At 48.9% G+C, this 19196-nt stretch overlaps 1 protein-coding gene across 7 annotated transcripts in view; it reads left to right on the forward strand.

Moving 5' to 3' along the window:
* The window catches only part of SPTBN1 (spectrin beta, non-erythrocytic 1), a 115563-nt gene that overhangs the window by 84602 nt on the left and 11765 nt on the right, over nt 1–19196 (forward strand). For 6 of the 7 annotated variants that reach the window (XM_032682299.1, XM_032682301.1, XM_032682303.1 and 3 more), the window contains 12 exons: nt 4275–4365; nt 8272–8418; nt 9882–10145; nt 10713–10937; nt 11120–11209; nt 11426–11704; nt 12889–13019; nt 14303–14507; nt 14629–15003; nt 16686–16930; nt 17437–17575; nt 18437–18521. In XM_032682299.1, the coding sequence (XP_032538190.1) occupies nt 4275–4365; nt 8272–8418; nt 9882–10145; nt 10713–10937; nt 11120–11209; nt 11426–11704; nt 12889–13019; nt 14303–14507; nt 14629–15003; nt 16686–16930; nt 17437–17575; nt 18437–18521 (2276 nt within the window). Of the gene's footprint in view, nt 1–4274; nt 4366–8271; nt 8419–9881; nt 10146–10712; nt 10938–11119; nt 11210–11425; nt 11705–12888; nt 13020–14302; nt 14508–14628; nt 15004–16685; nt 16931–17436; nt 17576–18436; nt 18576–19196 lie in introns of all 7 variants that reach the window. The other variant, XM_032682307.1, reaches the window with a different exon arrangement.

Raw genomic sequence — 19196 nt, forward strand, 5'->3', positions numbered from 1 at the left:
CTCCCTCCTGGCTGTTCCTGTCCTTCCTCTGAAGGAGGAATGTGGCTCTTCAGGAGTGGGAGGCAATTGGCATTGCATCCACCCCACCCTCAGCTTTGATCTCTTCCAGCTTGTCTGGCCCCTCTGCAATCAGATTAGGCAGCACTGGTACAAATGTGCCTTTCAGCCTGGAACAAGTCCTTTGCCTTCTCTCTCTGGCTGTGGCATGGATGCTGCAGAACATTAAGAGTTCCTTTGTCTTTGAAACCCAGATGCTCGGTTTTTGTGGCTGTGATTCATGTTCTTTCTGCTTTTGGGTAGGATAAAAGTGCATTCTTTCAAGGCACTTTTCCATTGTGAGTGTCAGAACACAGCACTGAACTGTCCAGTGTTACTGATGAGCCTTCCTTTGAGCCCTCTGACAGCCCAACCCCAAGGATTCCCCACATTTCCATTCTCTAACCAGCTTGACTCCAGACCCCAGGGAGCATCTGCAAAGGCCAGCAAGAGGAGATTATATGAAAGCAGTCAAGGGGACAGCTAGGACAGTAATTATCCTTATTGACCCTCTCTGACTTTCAATGTCCTCTGCTCTAAGTTTTCCCATCCACTTGTGAAACCAGGAGAGCTTGATCCCAGCCTTCTGGTCAGGTGTCTTCTTTCTGCAGCTTTTGGAATATTAAAAGATGGAATCCAAGGATGTCACAGCAACAGGTCAGCTGCTGCTTGCAGCCCTGTCTGGGGTGGCTGTGGTGGGACACAGGCCCGTGTCCTGTGTGCTCTGCAGGGAGGTTCCTGCCCCTGTGCCTGTCCCCCCCAGTGCAGCTGCTCCCCTGTGTCCCCATTGTCCTGAGGCACCCCTGTGGGATGGACTGGAGTTCTTCCTTGGAATGGCCAGCAAGTCCTGGAGACTGTATTCCTTTGAGCCCCCTTTTTCCCGAGCGTTTCCTCAATCCCAGAGCTATTCATGCCGAGCGCTGCAAAAACCATCCGGTGGCTGCTCTTCAGGAAATCCGTGGGATTGCTCCCGAGTCTGTCAGGCTGATAAGCCTGGAGAACAAAGCCTTGGGGCTGGGTGCAGTGGGAGTGGTGGCAAAGGAAGCCTCTTTGCTTTTACAAAAAGTGGCTCTCCCGACCCAGCTCCTCCTGGATGTATAACAAAGGACCAAAACAAACACGTCCAAGTATGTGCAGTGGCTCCACACTTCCCCCATGGAGCTCTTTGTAGTTTTCAGTATTGTTCAGTGGTTTTCACAGTCGTGCTTTTCAGCTGTACCCGAGGAGACCCTACTGTCCCTTGGTGCAGCACAGACACCCTGCCCTGGAGTGCTTCCCCTGGAAATACAGATGGTACCAGGGAGAGGAGAGTGCAACAGGAGAGAAACATTTCAGCTTTAGTGCAGCTCACAGGGATAATGGGAAGAATAAATGGGAATAAGGACGTGAAGGAAGGGTGGGAGAAGGAGCAGATGAATTTGAATCCAGCTATTGCTAGCTTTTCCAGCTGGGAAAGAAGCTGGTCTCCCCGGTGCAGCTGTCCCTGCTTTGGGCACTTCTGCTGCTCTGGAGTGTTTTCTCCTCCATTCTCTCTTGCAGGAGTGCTGGGGAACTGCCCCAGTCCGTGTGCCCCATGGCCTCCCTGACTCTTCAAGTGAGGTTTAGTTTAAAGACAGCGGCAGATCTGGCACCAGTTGTGATCTGGGCCTGTTTGCTATCAACTTTTGTATTTGTGCAACTTTCTGCTCAGCAGAGAACAGAAGTAATTTTTGTTCTTGCCCATTCAGAAGGGAGAGGGCCCCTTGTTTGCTGGGACAACCAGAGGAGCTGAAGCTGCCTTGCATATATGTCAGTACTGCGAGCAGGCAGCTGCATTCACATCCACACCACGTGCAGGATTTATTATTTCTGCACAGGCTTTGGAACCCACAAGGCTTTTACAGTTAAACCACAAGTGGTTTTGTCAGTTTTCAGCTCTGTCAGCATTTTCAGGGGCCTCTGGGAGTCAGCATGGGGACACTGGGACAAATTGTGCTGCTCTGCTCTTGGAATAATTTGTGTCAGATCTTGCACTTAGGGTGTAAGTCATGTGTTTGATACAGGCAGGGGAATTCCAAGTCATTCTAAATAATTGGGAGCCTGCAGAGCAAACTTCTCTACAAGTGTGAGATCTACAAACTATTGCAACCAATTAGTAAGAAGCAGTCAGTGGCAACCTTAAGCGTGAATTCTTTTAAAGAATTTGGGGATATTTGAGCAAGCAGTTAATCATATTAAGATGTAGGCAGTCTGGAGCAGGAGAACATAAAAAATGTCAGTGATAAAAACACAGGAATTCCTGTCTGTTCCAGCAGTGTCCATTCTCAAAATGCTTCTACCTTGTTACAGTTCAGCCCTGCTCTTCAGAGAGCTCTCCTTGTCCAGTCTCACTCCAGGTCATCTTGGGCAGCAAAACAACCTTTTACAGTTAAATCACTCTAAGCACCACAGTTCATATTTGCTGTGGTATGTCATCCTCTGTTTGATATCCCTGCATGGTTTCCTTCAAAGTCCTTGGAATTAGTATTTCCAACACTCTGTGGGAGATAATTTTATTAGTTTTTTTAAACTCAAGGTTTCTCAACATAACAACTTTTCTACTTAGTCTTAATTCAAGTAAGTGTCATGAAAGTTCTCCTTCTAACTTCATCTCTTGTGTCCTCTCCAGAGTACAAGAGCCTGTAATGTAATCTAGCCTTAGATCTATGAAATCATCATGATAAAATCACCCCAGCAGTTCTTTGCTTCATTTTAGCGACCTGAGTAATGCACTGGGTTTGCCCAGGCGTGGGAAGTGCAGCCAAGAAGGAGTGGGATGGACCCCAGGGTTGTTTGGTGCCTTGGAGAGGTTTCTCCTGAGGCACAACTTACATGTCTTTTCCTCTGTGCTCTGTCAAAACTTCAGGCTCACCTGGGCTTGGACTCCAGGCTCTTGCTTTGATGGTTACTTGTGTCTTCCTTGCCATCCAGTCTGTAAATCTGTTTTCCTGACCTACAGCTACAGAGACCTGCTCTCCTGGTTATTCACAGGCAGCTCTTGAGACCAAAGAGAAGCAAACTGTAATCCTGCAAAGGGTTTTCTCCTATTGCTCTGCCTACAGACCTTTTGCTTTTATAGCAGATGTATCCCTAAGTGTTCCCTGTGTTTCTGAAGTCACTCAATTCGTGCCACAGAGCTGGCTCTGGTGACTTACTGTAGATCAGGGAAAGTGCTGTCGTAATCCAGTTGTTGTCATCACCATGTAATTTATAGTCCTCTGGAACATCAGGAGTCTCTGGAGATCTCCACTAACACGGATTTATTTAGCTCTTGCCGGCATGTGCTGAGCTCATCTTATAAATTGCCACCCTCTAAAATAATTTCCAAATCTCACTACCTATTTATCTTATTACAAATGGCAGGAATATTTCACTTTCAACCCCTGCACAGTGCAATAGGAACAAATAAAAATTATCTTCTTTACTCTGTCTCTTCCATGTAAATCTCCTCATAAATAATAAAAGGACAAGGAAAACTACTCCAGATAAGCAGTTTTTAAAAAACATGCCCAGAGGTACCTTGGGATCAGCTCTCCAGGCCCCATTCCATTTGAAAAACCCACCAAGACCTTTGGGATTATCAGTGTGACTCATCCTTCAAGTGATGAATGAAACCTAGGGCTTCTGGACTAACCTTTTGTTTTATTCTGTCTGCTCTTAAACACACTGTCCCAAGGTGCATAAAGGTTCTGTTTGCAGAACCCCCCGGGGGTGCTGCATGTGCTGTTGGTCAAACCCAGTGTTGGGAAGGCTCTGCAGCCCCCCCAGCTTCGTGCAGGACAGGGAGGTGCTGGAGGAGTGTTCTAAAGAGCATTACAGCAGGTCCTCGCTCTGCAAGGGCCACACAACCCCACCTGAGTGTTGTCATTTGCAAACAGTTTTCTTATGGTTTTTGGCAAACAGTCTGAACGTTCCTGTGGGCTGCAAGGATCTGGCCCAGTTCTGTCCGTGACAACATGTGAAACCCTGCTGACTTCAAAACTTTCTCTGTGTGTTTAACTGGTCACAAAAACAAACAGAGGCTGAACCTCAGTAAGCCCATTAAATAACACACAGATCTGAGCCTCCAAAATGTCCTCCTTTAAAAGGCAGCAGAGGACACACACCACAAAAATACTCAGCACCTGGGACCCAAAGAGCCTCCAGAAACCCACAGTTTTCCATGAAATGCCTATTTTAAGTTCTTTTCTCTGCTGTTTTTTTTTTTTTTTTGTGACCAGACATAGGAAGAACCGTGAAGCAGCGAGTGAACTTCTGATGAGACTGAAGGATAACAGGGACCTCCAAAAGTTCCTTCAGGATTGTCAAGAGGTAAATCATGTCTTTTCACTTTTATTGCTCAAAGCTGCATCCTGCAGAAGGGCATTCACTCCATGTTTTATGAGGACTGGAAGGCTCAGCATTTTGCAATCAAGTGATCCAGTAATATTTAGTGTGGAGTAAACATAAAAAACCCTGCAAAAATAAATGCTTGGTTCCTCTTGTGAACTGAATTTCTTTTGTCATGTGAGCTAAAGACATAGAAAACTGCAAAAAGCAATGAAGATTTTCTGCTGTTGTATAAGTTATAATCAGTGGAATATGGGGGGATTAGTACTGCAGTTAATAAGAATTTTGTCTACAGGTGTATGTGGCCTGGTGAAGGAGATTCCAAGTGATTTCTCCCAGACATTAGTCAGAAGAATAGGAGGTTAGGAATAAGAGGGGAGCAGGATTAAGCTGGGTTAATCACATTTATAATGTGTGATTTATAATGTGTGATTTACCTGATAGTTTTCATGTGTTTAAAACAGTTAAATATTATAACATTTGAAAAAAGAAACTGTATCCATGATTTATATGGACTCTTTACACCGAAGACAACATTTCAAGGTTCAGAATGCTCTTGTCCTAGCACAAGGAATGAATCAAGTAATGTTCAGGTTATTTCCTGCAGTCCTGGCTGATGTTAAAGGGCCTTTTCTGGGAGGTTTTCTCCTGAACTGGGCAGTGGTGTTGTGGGTGGTTGCCTGGGTGCAGTCTGTGTCCCTGCATTGCGTAAGCCAGCCATGAGCTTGCCCTCAGCTCCTTCCTTGGTAGTTAAAACATGACAGATTAGCAAAAACGCTGCTGTTATTAGCAGCAGCTTCTTCCTTCCTGTGTGCCATCTCTGGTACAAAGATCCCCCTGGCTCCTGGAGCTCTCCTAGAGCCTCCCAGTCAGCGTGGATGTGTTCCCCAGGAGCTGGGTTTACCCCTCTCTCACTGAAAGAAAAAGGAACAGGTGAAAGCTCCAGTGCTGGCTGCCTGAATGCCTCTCCTCTGCAGCCACTAAAGCATGGCTGTCTGGGCTGCACAGTTCAAACTCACAATTACCCCAATGTCACCAGTGTCTCCACTCCTCCTGGAGAGAGCATTGGGCCTGGTGATGATGGAAGGGCTGTTTCCTGAGGAGGCTGAGCCATAATGAGACTCAGGATTTACAGCAGCACAGTTACAAAGTGCTGCTGACGCCTCCCTGGGCGTGATGGAGCAGCACTATGCTGTGGGCTGGAGGGGAGACATGGGAACACCTCGCCTTGGCTTTGTGGTCAGCCCTGCCTGAGGGGCTGAGAACAGTCCCTGTGTGACCTGGCAGTGATCCTTTGTCCTTCCTGCCCCGAGGGACAGTGTCCATCCCTCTGTAACCTGAGGAAAGGAAGAGTGTTCTCTGCAGTGTTCCTTCCCAGGGCAGCCACTTTCCTCCCCAGGCTGGGTGTTGTTATAAGAGTGGTCTCGTGCCCCTCGTCCTTCCTGCTGCTGCTCTGGGCCAGGCCCTGAGCAGGGTCAGTGGGGCTCAGGAGTGACAGGATAATGCTCCTGCCAGCAGCTCAGCAGTGATAAACCTTCCCTGAGGGGTCACAGGCAGGGGAAACAGCAGACTGTGTTGCTGGGAGTCACATTCACTGTCACAGGTTAATCCTGGGGCGCCGCTTCTCTGGCTGTCCCTTGCAGTGTCAATATGAATGTGTTAAATAAATTTGTGAGTGAGTGGAAGAGTGACAGCAGGAAATCCTGAGAGGAGAGGACCTGACAAATGTTGCCATTTAGCTTTCTTTGCCTTCCTGCTCTTTCTCAGCTCACCTTCGAAGAGTTTCCAGCTGCTCTTCCCTGAGGAGTCCCGGCACTGTCTGGGCTCCTTTCCCTGGGGACGCCAGTGAAGGGCCTGGCAAGGCTCCACACTCAGAGGGCTTTTTCCTGGAATGTGCTGGCAGGTTTGGCCATGGGAGCCTCTCCCAGCAGGATGGGCTGTGCCAGCCTGGCTCTGGGCAGGGTCTGGGAAGGGCAGCAGCACTCAGGGCCCTTTCCCCTGCCCTTGTTGCTCTCCCAGGGTCAGGAGGGGTTTGTCTCCGTGCCTGGCTGGCACTGCAGGGTGTTACAGTCTGGGGGAGCTGGAGCAGGAACAGGGCTCTGGGACAGCTGCAAAGAATGGGAGGAAGCCTAATGCTCTGCTGGCCTTAACAGCTGACTTAGGGTTTTCTGGAGAAATAAAGGCTCCAAGTGTCAATCTCAGGCAATCCAAGGAATTGTGTTACTTTCTAAAAATCTGCTTTTGCATGGAAGGTACTGACTTCCCGTGCCTGTGGTTTGCAAAAATCCAGATTTTAATAGTGAGCCCTTAAATACTGTCTCTGCGTTTCCGTGCCCTCAGAACAACACTGTGAGAGGCAGAGACAAGGGGTTTATCCTCCCCCCAGCTGGTCACAGGACAGTGCTGCCTCTCCTTGGGAAGCACTTTGAAATCCCCGGGAGCCCTAAAGCTGTGGCCAAGTAAAAGCAAACAGTGAAAGCCAAGCAGTGCAATTTGCAGGGCAGAGGAGCTGTCTGCTCCCCAGAAAGGCAGGAGTGAAACCACTAATTCTGGGTTAGCTCCTAATCTCCATGTAGCCTTGCACTGCTCAGTAGCCTGTTCTAACATCAACCCCTGCCTACAGAGGTCTTCATTAACATGAGCACTTTTCTATTGAGACTGGATGGGAAGATCCAATGAGGAGTTTCTCTGTTTTCTCTGATAAGTTTTGCCTTTTTGTGGAACTTATGGTGCTTTTAAGGGACAATTGAAAACAGGGTTGTGAGTGCTCAGTGGAATTTGTTGCCCTGTGTCCTGAGCACACAGTGGAGGCCAGGGCTCTGGTTTTGGGCTGCTTGCTCTCCCAAGTGGTGTTCTGGAAACCAAGCTGAGATTTGTTTTGACATTTTCCACTTGGCTGGGTCACTCTAAATATGCAGAAAATGAACCTTTTCAGATTCTATGAGCATTCCTGTGAATGTGGTTTTTATCCACACCTAAGGGACAGATGAAGCAGTCAGACTGGCTCTGGGAGGAAATGGGATGTTGGCTGCTAGGATCATTTCCACATTCCATTTGCCCTTGGCAAATAAACTATCTCTTAAAGTATTGGTTTGCTCTAGGGGTGATATGGAAATTGTCCTCAGTGCCTTTGTATTTGCAGAAAGAAAACCATCTTGGATTTTATATAATGGGGAAAGAAAAGTCTCCAATACCAAAAACCTGCTGGAGACTGGACAAATAAACAGATTATGTATGTAAAGCTAAATAGAGGAAAGACTGTGGGGAAGAGGTACAAGTGTGGTGTGAATTAATGGTACAAAACCATCTCTACTTTTGATACGAGTAGAAATAAGGGATTTCTCATTCAGAGTGTCCGTGGAAAGCTGGAAGTCCTTGGGGCTCTGGTCAGTTCTGGAACTGCCTTCTGGCTGTCACCCCATCCATGTCCTCAGGGAATCAGGAAGGCTCCACATGGTGTGGTGGGACACTCCTGCCCCTGAGTCACACACTGAGTAATGCTGAGAGGAAAAAGTGATCTGAAGGTACCCTGGGACCAGCCAGTGGGACACGTGTCCCTTTGCTGTGCTGGTGAACTGGGTGAGACCTTAGTGATTGTGCTTATCACGGAGTTGAGTCCTTTCTGCTGCACTCATGGCTTCTTTATGCACTGCAGATGGGTTTTTACATTCAACTGTTAGAGGCAGATCCTTGACTGAACCTTGGGTAAAACCCTGAGTAAGAGCAGTCTCTGAATCTTACACAGCTCTTCTCTAGAGGCGTCTCTTTGTCCTTGATCCGGAGGCATTTTGATACTTTGCATTAATTCACACTGGGAGTGTTTCCACAGGCCCCCATTATTTCACACTAGGAGTGTTCCCACAAACCCTCATGTGTTTTCCTTTCCAGCTCTCCCTCTGGATCAATGAAAAGATGCTTACAGCCCAGGACATGTCCTATGATGAGGCAAGGAACCTGCACAGCAAGTGGCTGAAGCACCAGGCGTTTATGGCAGAGCTTGCATCCAACAAAGAGTGGCTGGAGAAGATTGAAAAGGTAAGTAAAGAACACCCAAAAAATGCCCTCATTTTTGTCCAAGGTGGCTGTGCACAAAGATGGGACCTGCTCTTCTGCAGAGTTGGCTCTTGAGTCATCCCCCAGGGAAGGCTAAAGGAGATTTCTGCTGCACTGTGTCTCCAGCTGACCCAGTTTATTCCTCTCTCATGTTAAATGGTTTTCATCCAAGCCATTCTCACAGACTCACGTTGGACAAGGTGCCAGTTTAATTTGTCTGGTCTTTCCTATCTGTCAGGAGGAAAGCACAGCCTGGTTTTCATACCCCAAGGGTAAACAGGGCACATGTGGGGATTTGAGCTAACAGAGTAGAAGCACTAGGAAATAATGGAATGTAGGGGAATAGCTGAGTTTAGTCTCCTGTGTTGCTAAGCTGATTCTTGTTCATTCAGGACTAAACCAGGCTTCTTTCCCCTTGCAAAAGTAGTGCATGAGGTAAAGTACAGCCAGTTTTGTGATTAATTAAGATTCACAGCTCTGTATCAAGTTACTCTGAAGCTTTAAAACACTGTGATGAGCTGTACTTCCCCCCCATTTCTCCTGCACAGCTCTGGAACACTGAGGTCTCCTCTTTGCTCTGACAGTGGGTTTCTGTTCAGTGTAAGTTAGCTTAATTGCTCATTTCCTCTCCCACTTTGGCACTCCATATCCCATTAGAGGCTTTTCTCTGATCTACAAATGGCAATACCCTTTAATGGTGTAATTAAGAGGCTGCTCTTAGTACTGAAAGTTCTTTTTTAGTGATGCTAATACATCCTCCCCCTTTGCCTCTGAAAAATCAGATTGCAGCAAAGGACCAGAATTGTGACAATCCCTGGATTAACATTCACACTGAATGTGCTGGGTTGGGAGCAGCATTCCAGGTGCAGAGATAGAGGGAGAATTAGAATAAAGAAAATATTTCCAAAACTAATGCAATTTTGTAAAGGCAAAAAGGCGTCCAAGTGCCCTGCTGGTGCTGGGTACAGGGTTCCAGCTTCCTGAGGAATCTTGTTCCTCTCTGGCTTAGTCCCCTGGTAGTTGCTGTAACCCACTGACACAGCCCAGTTTTGGGGCCACCAGCTCCCTGTCCCAGTGTTACCCTGGGTCCCCGTGGCTCTCCATGACAAGGCCCCCAAAAGCTGGACACACAGTGTGTGCAGCTCCTGCTCCACCCCCCCTGAGCCGTGTCCCCAGGAGCTCCCACAGGGAACATGTGCAGCAGGGCAGAGAAAGGAGGCATTGCTTGGCCTTCCCAGTGCCCAGAAACCTCTTCCAGGCAACAGGGGCCTGGGGGCTGATGCTCTGGAAGGAGTCACTGGATAATTGGAGATAGGAAATGAGTGGCTGATGCTGGCAGCAGATGAGGGATCCGGAGTGCTCCCTAATCAGGATAATTGTCCTGACGGGCTGTGAGTGCTGTGAGTGCTGTGAGGAGGTACCATTTGATGCTCTTTGCTTTGCAGGAGGGAATGCAGCTCATTGCAGAGAAACCAGAGACCGAGGCCGTGGTGAAGGAGAAGCTGACGGGTCTCCATCAGATGTGGGACGAGCTGGAATCCACGACCCAGACCAAGGCTCAGCGTCTGTTCGACGCAAACAAGGCCGAGCTCTTCACCCAAAGCTGTGCTGACCTGGACAAGTGGCTCAATGGCTTAGAGAGCCAGATTCAGTCAGACGACTACGGGAAAGACCTCACCAGTGTCAACATCCTGTTGAAGAAGCAGCAGGTAAACAGAGCACAGGGGGCAGAGAGGGCAGACAGCAGATGCTGCACTCAAAGGAACAGGAGGGGGAGCCTTTCAGTTTAGAACAGAATTTATTTGCTTGTCTTTCTTCCCGTTGTTTCGAGTATCTTTCAGAAGAACCAGACATACACACAGAAACAAATTTCTCGATGCCCTCTCTGCACATGGCTGCCTGCCTGTGATTCAGACTTGTCCCTGGTTCCCTGCTGTGAAGGCAGCAAGGAGTAGCAGGGTCAGCGGGGAGCAGTTAGCTGAGTGTGCTCCCAAGTGTTTCAGGGTACCCTGACCGATAGAACAACTCATTTATGTCATTGCCAAACTGACCACTTTAACCAGCAGGCAGAGCTGAGGGGATCAGTGCGTGCTCCCAGTTGTGGATCTCTGTTTAAGCCTCATTCCTTGCAATGTGAATGCTACAACAATTACTAACGTGGTGAATCCTCACTGGTTAGCATCTGTTCTCCTTCTGAGGAAGCTGCTGCTGGGCCCTAACTGTACCAACTGCTTTTACCCTGGTTTTCAGGATGTTTTTGCCATGTTTGTGTTTAGATGCTGGAGAATCAAATGGATGTTCGTAAGAAGGAGATCGAGGAGCTGCAGAGCCAGGCCAGGGCTTTGAGCCAGGAGGGCAAGAGCACAGATGAAGTCGATGGCAAACGCCTTATTGTAGAAAAGAAATTCTTGGAGTTGCTGGAGCCTTTGAATGAGAGAAAAGCAAACCTGCTGGCCTCCAAAGAGATCCACCAGTTCAACAGGGACGTGGAAGATGAAATTGTGAGTATGGAGGAAATCCTGTTCCCCACAGTAGGAAAATGCCACACCTACTGAAGGGCTATCCCAGGAGGAACCCTCTTGGCCATGTTGGAGGGCTGCTGCTTTCTGCATCCTCCCTCTGCTGCCCTCCCTGTCCCTGGGGTGGTTTGAAATCACGTGTGCTGCTCTTCTTTCCCTTGCAGTTGTGGGTCGGAGAGAGGATGCCCATAGCTACATCTACTGATCATGGACACAACCTTCAGACTGTGCAGCTACTAATAAAGAAAAACCAGGTAAGTCGGTGCTGTTACAGCTCCACACTTGCTGGTTCTCCTTAGTGCTGACTAATTTGGGAAGGAAAGGTTTGGAGTAAAGCAGTGGGTGCTGTGGTGTGCCCACAGGTGGTGGCACAGCCCCATGTGAGCTGATGGGGTGTGTTTTGCTGCCCCTGACTTGCATTTCCTTTCTGTTGGTGCATTGTCTCACCAGTGAACTTCTCTCTCTTGCAGACCCTTCAGAAAGAAATCCAGGGCCATCAGCCTCGTATCGATGACATTTTTGAGAGGAGTCAGAACATCATCACAGAGAGCAGCCCCAATGCTGAAGTGATCCAGCAGAGACTGGCAGACCTGAAGCAGCTGTGGAACCTCCTCATTGAGGAGACAGAGAAGCGCCACAAGCGCCTGGAGGAGTCCCACAGGGCTCAGCAGTACTACTTCGATGCGGCCGAGGCCGAGGCCTGGATGAGTGAGCAGGAGCTCTACATGATGTCAGAAGAGAAGGCCAAGGTGAGCAGCTCCACAGCAACACCAGGCTGGGTTCGATTGCTTTGCGAGAGGGAGGAAGGTGGTGTGATTTAACATGGCACTACTCATGTAATGGCAGCAGAACCAGATTGAATTCCTGGTGAAACCTCGAGTGGTTGTCACTTCTGTCTGTTATACATCTGACAGTGTGGAGGGTAGGCCTGGCTGTACAGAGCCAGGGAAGCATCCTCACACTCTGCATGGCAACTCTGCTGCCTTGGCTGTAAGGTTGGAACTCCCAGTGTGGCCCAGTCGGGTCCAGTTCAGTGTTAGTTCTGAAGGCCAGCACAGAGCACCTGGCTGTGAAACGGGGCCTGGTACCACTGTCACCAGCTTTGACTACCAGTGACAGGAGACCAGCACAGCATCACACCATACCCAAGAGGACGTGAACTCCTGCTTTCCAAGGCGGTGTTAGTGCTGGATCTTATTTGTGTTGACATAAATGCACTCTGTTCACTGCCCTGATAAAATAAAGCTCAGCTTTGTGTCAGTGTAACAAGTTCTGTGGGTGTTCAGTCTCCAGTTAAGAAGGGCTTGTTTTCTTTTTTCTATCTAAGCAATGCAAATAAGGAGTATTAATGCAAACAGTTCATTATGCAAAATATTCTAATGAAAAGACTTATTGACAATAGCAGTTAACACTGAGAGTTGGAGGTTGTTTTTCTTTGTCATAACAGTGAAGTTATGGTTGGTTTTTGTTGGAACTTCTCCAGATGCTTTGGTGGAGAATCCATTGGCATGGGCTCCATAGGATTTCTTTTCTTTGCCCCATGCTGTCACTGAGAAGCCTGACAAGTGATGTGCCTAAAACTATTCCATGTTTATGAGCCCTGCACAGTCACCAGTGCTGTAGGAACACACAAAGAGCTTCAGAGAAGAGGAAACTCCTCCTGCTCAGTGCACAGCTGATGTCATTTTGTTCTGCATCCCAGAGGGGCTGCTGCATTCTCTCTTTCACTGTTATTTTGCTGTCTGTGGGTACCATTTGCTGTGACCACTGTTATATACCACCAGCAGAATGACTTGTCTTCAGGCTGTACGTGGGAGTAGGTCCCTGTAGTTCTCCCTGGCCATCACTGTTTGCTCCCACACCCAGCTGAACCTGCTGTGTGGTGTCTTTCTGTGGAGTGGAGGCCTGACTGTCACTTGCTGTCCCCTCACAGGATGAACAGAGTGCCGTGTCCATGCTGAAGAAACACCAGATTTTGGAACAAGCTGTAGAAGACTATGCTGAAACTGTACACCAGCTTTCAAAGACCAGCAGAACTTTGGTGGCAGACAACCACCCAGAAAGGTATTAACTGCCATTTTTGATTGGATCATGAGTTCTTTCAGTAGTTCAGTCCCTTTGCTAGGTTGTTCTGACCCACAAAGACCACAGCACAGCCTAAGTAGCTCAGAAGAGGAGTTCAGCCTCACTCAGTTCAGGGTGCAAGCTGGACCACCCTGATTTGGCCAGAGACAGGGTCAGTACGTGCAGCTGCTGATTTACCCTCAGCCAGTGCCTGTGGTGCCCCTGTGCAGGCTGGCAGTGCCAGGTCTGCCAGCACTGCTCAACCTATGGAGGTCTAGCAGTCCTGAGGGACAAGGTCCAGACTGGCTCTTCCAACCAGCTTTCAGGTCCAGCCCCTAAGGTCACAGTCATTTGTCCTCCTGCAGTGCTCCCCAAAATCTGCCTCCTCTCTTTGAGATTCCAGCAGAACCAGAGCCTGGAGTCAGATGCTTTAAACATGGGCACATTAACATCTTGTTTTTGGTAAACTGATCTCAGCTTCCATAAACGGCTTTCCCTGGGGGAGAAGGGTTCAGGAAGCTTTAGAACTGTTTTGCTGTAGGAGCTGCAGCTCAGCACACGGAGTTCTGCACTGGCTTCAGCTGCAAGGCTGACTCCACTCTGAGGCTGATGTGTGTAACTGCTCTGCCTTGGCTGGGACTGGCTTGGGACAGACACCCTCTGCCCCCGGTGGAAGGTTGTCACTGAACTCAAAAGCACTCTCTTGTGGTCGTGATCATTTCTGATGAGAGTGGATTTCCTGGCTGAGCTGTCTGAGTACTGGAATAATATCACCAACTTTGCAAGGCAGAGGGAAGGCACTCTGACGGGGCTGTGTGGTTCAGACAAATACAGGCAAAAGAGACAGCAAGTAGAAATATTAATGATGTGTGGAAATGCTGAACTTTAAGGGATAAGAAACCCATGAGTGCTGCTGAACCTGGACGCAGAGTTTAAATGAGAGTGAACTGCCCCGCCTCAGCAGCCCAGATCCTAACTGTAGTTTTGGGAGAAGACTGCTGTGGTCTGTGGCCAGACAAACGGAGAGCTTGGTTCCCAGCTCTTCTCTCTCTACAGCCAGAGGGTTTTAGTACAGGACAGACAAGTTTTCCAGCTACTGCAGTCACCTCTGCCAGCAGAGGGTTGGTCCAGCGTGTCCCAGTCCAAGCCCTGCATGCAGTAGATGTGTGTTCTGTGGGTGAATCCCCCGAGGGAGGGCTTCGTCCCAGGCAGTGTCCCCCATTGCCGTGGGTTTGTGAGCACAGTGCAGACCCGGGGCAGACCCAGGGCTCCCTGTGTTCCAGCGAGCGGATCAGCATGCGCCAGTCCAAGGTGGACAAGCTGTACGCCGGCCTCAAGGACCTGGCCGAGGAGAGGAGGGGCAAGCTGGACGAGAGACACCGCCTGTTCCAGCTCAACCGCGAGGTGGACGACCTGGAGCAGTGGATTGCGGAGAGGGAGGTGGTGGCAGGATCCCACGAGCTGGGCCAGGACTACGAGCACGTCACGGTGAGTTCCTGGAGGTGCCGCAGGCCGGCCTGCCCTCCCTGGGTGCTGCACACACCGAGTGGTCACTGCAGACCGTCACAGGGTCACTCTGTAACCGCAGCACTGTTGCTCTGCCCTCCAGATGCTGCAGGAGCGGTTCCGGGAATTCGCCCGAGACACCGGAAACATTGGCCAGGAGCGTGTGGACACTGTGAACCACATGGCAGATGAACTCATCAACTCTGGACACTCAGATGCTGCCACAATTGCAGAGTGGAAGGACGGACTCAATGAGGCCTGGGCTGACCTCCTGGAGCTCATTGACACGAGAACACAAATCCTTGCAGCCTCTTACGAACTGCACAAATTTTACCACGATGCCAAGGAGATCTTAGGGCGTATTCAAGACAAACACAAGAAACTGCCTGAGGAGCTTGGCAGAGACCAAAACACAGTGGAAACACTACAGAGAATGCACACGACGTTCGAGCACGATATCCAGGCCCTGGGCACCCAGGTGTGTGATGGGGGAGCGGGGGTGTGGGAACCTGACCGGGGCAGTTCTACTGCTGCCCTTGGCCCCTCCGTGCCGGGGACGCAGAGCACTGCCAGCTGCTTCCCGAGTGGATTGCTGTGGGAATAACTACACCTGTCTGCTTCTCTGTCAGTGCCTTAGGTTGGTTATCTCAAAGAGCCATCTGTAAGTACACAGGTTTCTGAACATGGCAGCAATTGTTTGACGTTGCTCCGTTTCCTGCCCTTGGGTGAAGAAGAAATGATAAAGGCAGAGAGCTTCTGTGTTGACTTAAAGCTACAAGTATGAAGGAATGCATAAGCCTGGTTGGTTTGTTGAGGTTTGGAGTTTTTTTGGCTGGTTGATTGGTTTGGGTTTTTTTGTTTTAAAAAACACCAAAAAGCCCCAACCAAACCCTCTTGTGCCAGGCACTGTTTGTCTTTCTGAGAGGCAAAGGAAGTCTAAAGATCTGCACAGAGGCTTTCTGACTTGATTATGAGACTGGGCATTCTGATTTAAATATGGCCTTTCCTGGTGCTTCCTAAAGGCAGTCTGGAGAGATTTAAAGTCCACAGTCCAGGCTAAGATTTTTAAAAGCACCCAAACTTGATCTAATTCCAAATCTTTTGAAGTCGAGATATGTTAAGTACAAGGCAGCAGCTGCTCATACAGCACATGGGGGGTTCTAAACCAAAATACAGTGTTCAGCTGCCAGAATGAGAATTTGGGAAGGGAATGAGTTGCTTAAGGAACAGAGGAATTACAACTGACTGCATTTATCCCAGTAGGTCAGGAAAGAGCTTTTATGACCAAGCTGCCAGCCAGTTCTTGGTTATGTTGCAATTTGCACTAGAATAAAGGGGAGAGAGCAAGCATTTGATTTTCCAAGTGTTTTACTTTCTGAAGCTGTAGATTTTACACAGAAAATGGGCGACATTCACAAAACATCAATCCCAGTCTCTCAAAAAGGTAATTATAATCAAGCCTTAAATGAAGGAATATGTAATCATAGCAGAGAGCTGTGGGGAAAGCATTTAGGGTAATTTTTGGCTGGAACAGCCAGAGCACTGAGATGGATCATTATGAGAGGCATGATCTCTGTGCCTGTAGCTAGAAGGCAGTTTGTTTTGATGTTAAAAAAAATAATTATTAGGCAAGAGCTAATAGAATGTTTCCTGGCTTAAAAAATATGTGAAACAATCAAGAATTAGCATTTGATGTCCCAAGACAGTGTTTGAAAGAAAAAGAGATTTCCAATAGTAGTAGGATCTTAAAATTTCCAAATTTTCTTCTCTTTGAAGTCATTATCTACATTTTTCAAAAATCACCTCTGTCAGCTGGAGTAGTGGTTTGGATACAGAGATCCTGAGTGCCACTGTCACTTGTGTGAGGGGAAGGAGATGTGATGATGAAAACGGCCCCCACTTGCCGTGACATTTAACAGTCACTTTGTTTTGGCACCACGTTTTGCAGCAGGCTTAGGCAGTGGCAAATCTTTGCTGTTTTGGGGGTCCCTTGACCCACCAGTCTGGTCTAAAATATTCTCCAGGGGATGTATTGACTTAACAACAGAACAGCCCTTTTAGTGCTGGCAGACCAACTGCATTTACAGTGACTGGGGAGCCATTGCAGTGATGAAGGAGCAGCTGAAATGGCCCCTGAGGGATGTGTCTCTCCCCCCCCAGGTGAGGCAGCTGCAGGAGGATGCCGCACGGCTCCAGGCCGCCTACGCCGGGGACAAGGCCGATGACATCCAGAAGAGGGAGAACGAGGTGCTGGAGGCGTGGAAGGCGCTGCTGGACGCCTGCGAGGGCCGCAGGGTGAGGCTGGTGGACACGGGAGACAAGTTCCGCTTCTTCAGCATGGTGCGGGACCTCATGCTCTGGATGGAGGACGTCATCCGGCAGATAGAGGCCCAAGAGAAGCCAAGGTAACGTGAGCCATCTTCTCCATGGCAAGATAAGGCTGCAGGTTGTAGGAGCAGGTCAGTGAGGAACATCTGTCACAGCTGGTGTCACGGCTGGTGGGGCAGCAGCTCATTCTGTGTGGGGTTGGGACTGCTGGAGTCATTGCAGTGCCCGAAGAGATTCGGTCTCTTGTTATGCAGTCTCTCATTCAGGTGGTTATCCAGTCTCTCATTCAGGTGGTTATCCAGTCATTGGTTCAGGTGGTTATCCAGTCTCTCATTTGGGTGCTTTTCCAGTCTCTGGTTCAGGTGGTTATCCAGTCTCTGATTCAGGTGGTTATCCAGTCTCTCATTTGGGTGGTTATCCACTCTCTGATTCGGGTCAGAATGGTGCTGCTCCTGAGGAAAGGCTTCCCGATCCTCAGAGACAATCTAGGAACCAATTCTTTTGCCGTTCAGTTTGACAATGTAACTTGTTTGCAAATGTAGCAGCCGTTAACTCCACAATACATGGTTTTGCTCCTTTTCAGGGATGTCTCGTCTGTGGAGCTGCTCATGAACAATCACCAGGGTATCAAGGCGGAGATCGACGCGCGGAACGACAGCTTCACCACCTGCATCGAGCTGGGCAAGTCTCTGCTGGCCAGGAAACACTACGCCTCTGAGGAGGTACTGTGCTCCTGGGGGACAAACTGGCCCTGTGTCATCTACACAGGGGTAATCTGCGTGTTCACGGGGACATGTGTTACCTCAGGGTGGGGAATCAGTGTACAGTCTCACCCTGTGAACTCATGTTGGGGAGCAGAGGTGGCATCGAGGTTTAAAGGGTCATTTTCAGCCCAGGGAATGCAGAATTTCTCTGTACATTCTGCTCTGCAGAGAGGGGAAGGTGACTTCCTTGAGCAAGGGCAGCTGTGAGACAGCCTGGACTTTGTACAGGGGAACTGGAATGCTGTGGAGAGGCCTGTGAGGGGGAGGAGCAGGAAAAAGTTTGTCTTGCAGGGCGTAATTCTGGGGAATATTAAGAGAAAACCATATCCAACTGCTTAAGGCCTTGATTTGTTTTCTGATGTGTCCAGGCAGAGAAGAGAGGCTTAACCTGTGTATCTCCTGCCTCCCTTTGGGGGAGGGAGGAAAACTAAACGTTGGGAGCCACTGCCCACTCAGGGAGGGGAGGGGTTCTGGAACAGCCCTGAGCAGCAGTTCTTCACTGTTTGCTGTAAAAAGGGCAGAAGATACAATCCAGGACTGCACTGTTTACGTCTGTTTGTCCGTTGCACCCTTTTAATCAAACACTCTTGGTGCTGTAGTTTTTAACAGACACTGAATGCTTATGCAAATGTGATATTTTAATGCAAATGTCATATTTATTTATACTTGGAAGAGAAAACCAGCTGTTGTTTCCCCGTTGAAGTCACTTCCTGACAAACGCCCAGAGTGTCTGTCAGTGCCATTGGCTGCACAGTGTGTGGGGGTGAGCAGGTTTTTGATGCCTGTGTAACAACCCTGCCCTCTCCTCTCCCCCCCCAGATCAAGGAGAAGCTGCTGCAGCTCACGGAAAAGAGAAAAGAAATGATTGACAAATGGGAAGACAGATGGGAGTGGCTGAGACTGAGTAAGGACACCGTTGCATTTCTTCTGGGCTGGGCCGTATCTGACTCTCTTCACTGTGTCTTTCTGAGCATTGAAAAAAAACCCCACAGCTCCTTTTATGTTACAATGCTTGGAATGTGTGAGCTGGAATAGTTGCCAGGCTCCCACTTGTTGATAAGTAAACGATGGAGAATTGGAAACCAAGAAACTGCACCAAAGGTCTTGCCCTGTAGATCAAATTTGGAGCTCGGTGCAATAGCTTTACCTGTTTTGCAGGTGTCACATTCCAAAGGGATTTCTACAAAGGATGCACTGTTAAAAATAGAGAGCAGTAAAGCCCTGCTACCTCCTGCATGTATTGTGCCTGCATTTCCTGAGGGGGTGCAGTGTGGATGGGCAGTTCACTGACAAAGGTGTACTTGTAAACACCACAATTTTGCAAGTTTTACACCAGGGACAGCCCAGTTCTGACACTCTTAACAGGGCCTCGGAAACCTGCAACTGTAGCGCTGTGGAGAAGCAGCCGAGGTACAGAAACACTGTTTGCTGAAGGGAGCTGCAGCTGCTGTCCAGCTGTTCCCTAGACAGGGCAGTCTGAGGGGGAAAACCAGCAGAGAACAGGCTTTCTGTGCAGAAGTTAGTAGGATACAGCAGATTAGAACAAAAACCCCCCTCTGAACTTGCAAAATTAAATAGA

This window comes from Chiroxiphia lanceolata, chromosome 3, assembly GCF_009829145.1.
Source record: "Chiroxiphia lanceolata isolate bChiLan1 chromosome 3, bChiLan1.pri, whole genome shotgun sequence".
NCBI lineage: Eukaryota > Metazoa > Chordata > Aves > Passeriformes > Pipridae > Chiroxiphia > Chiroxiphia lanceolata.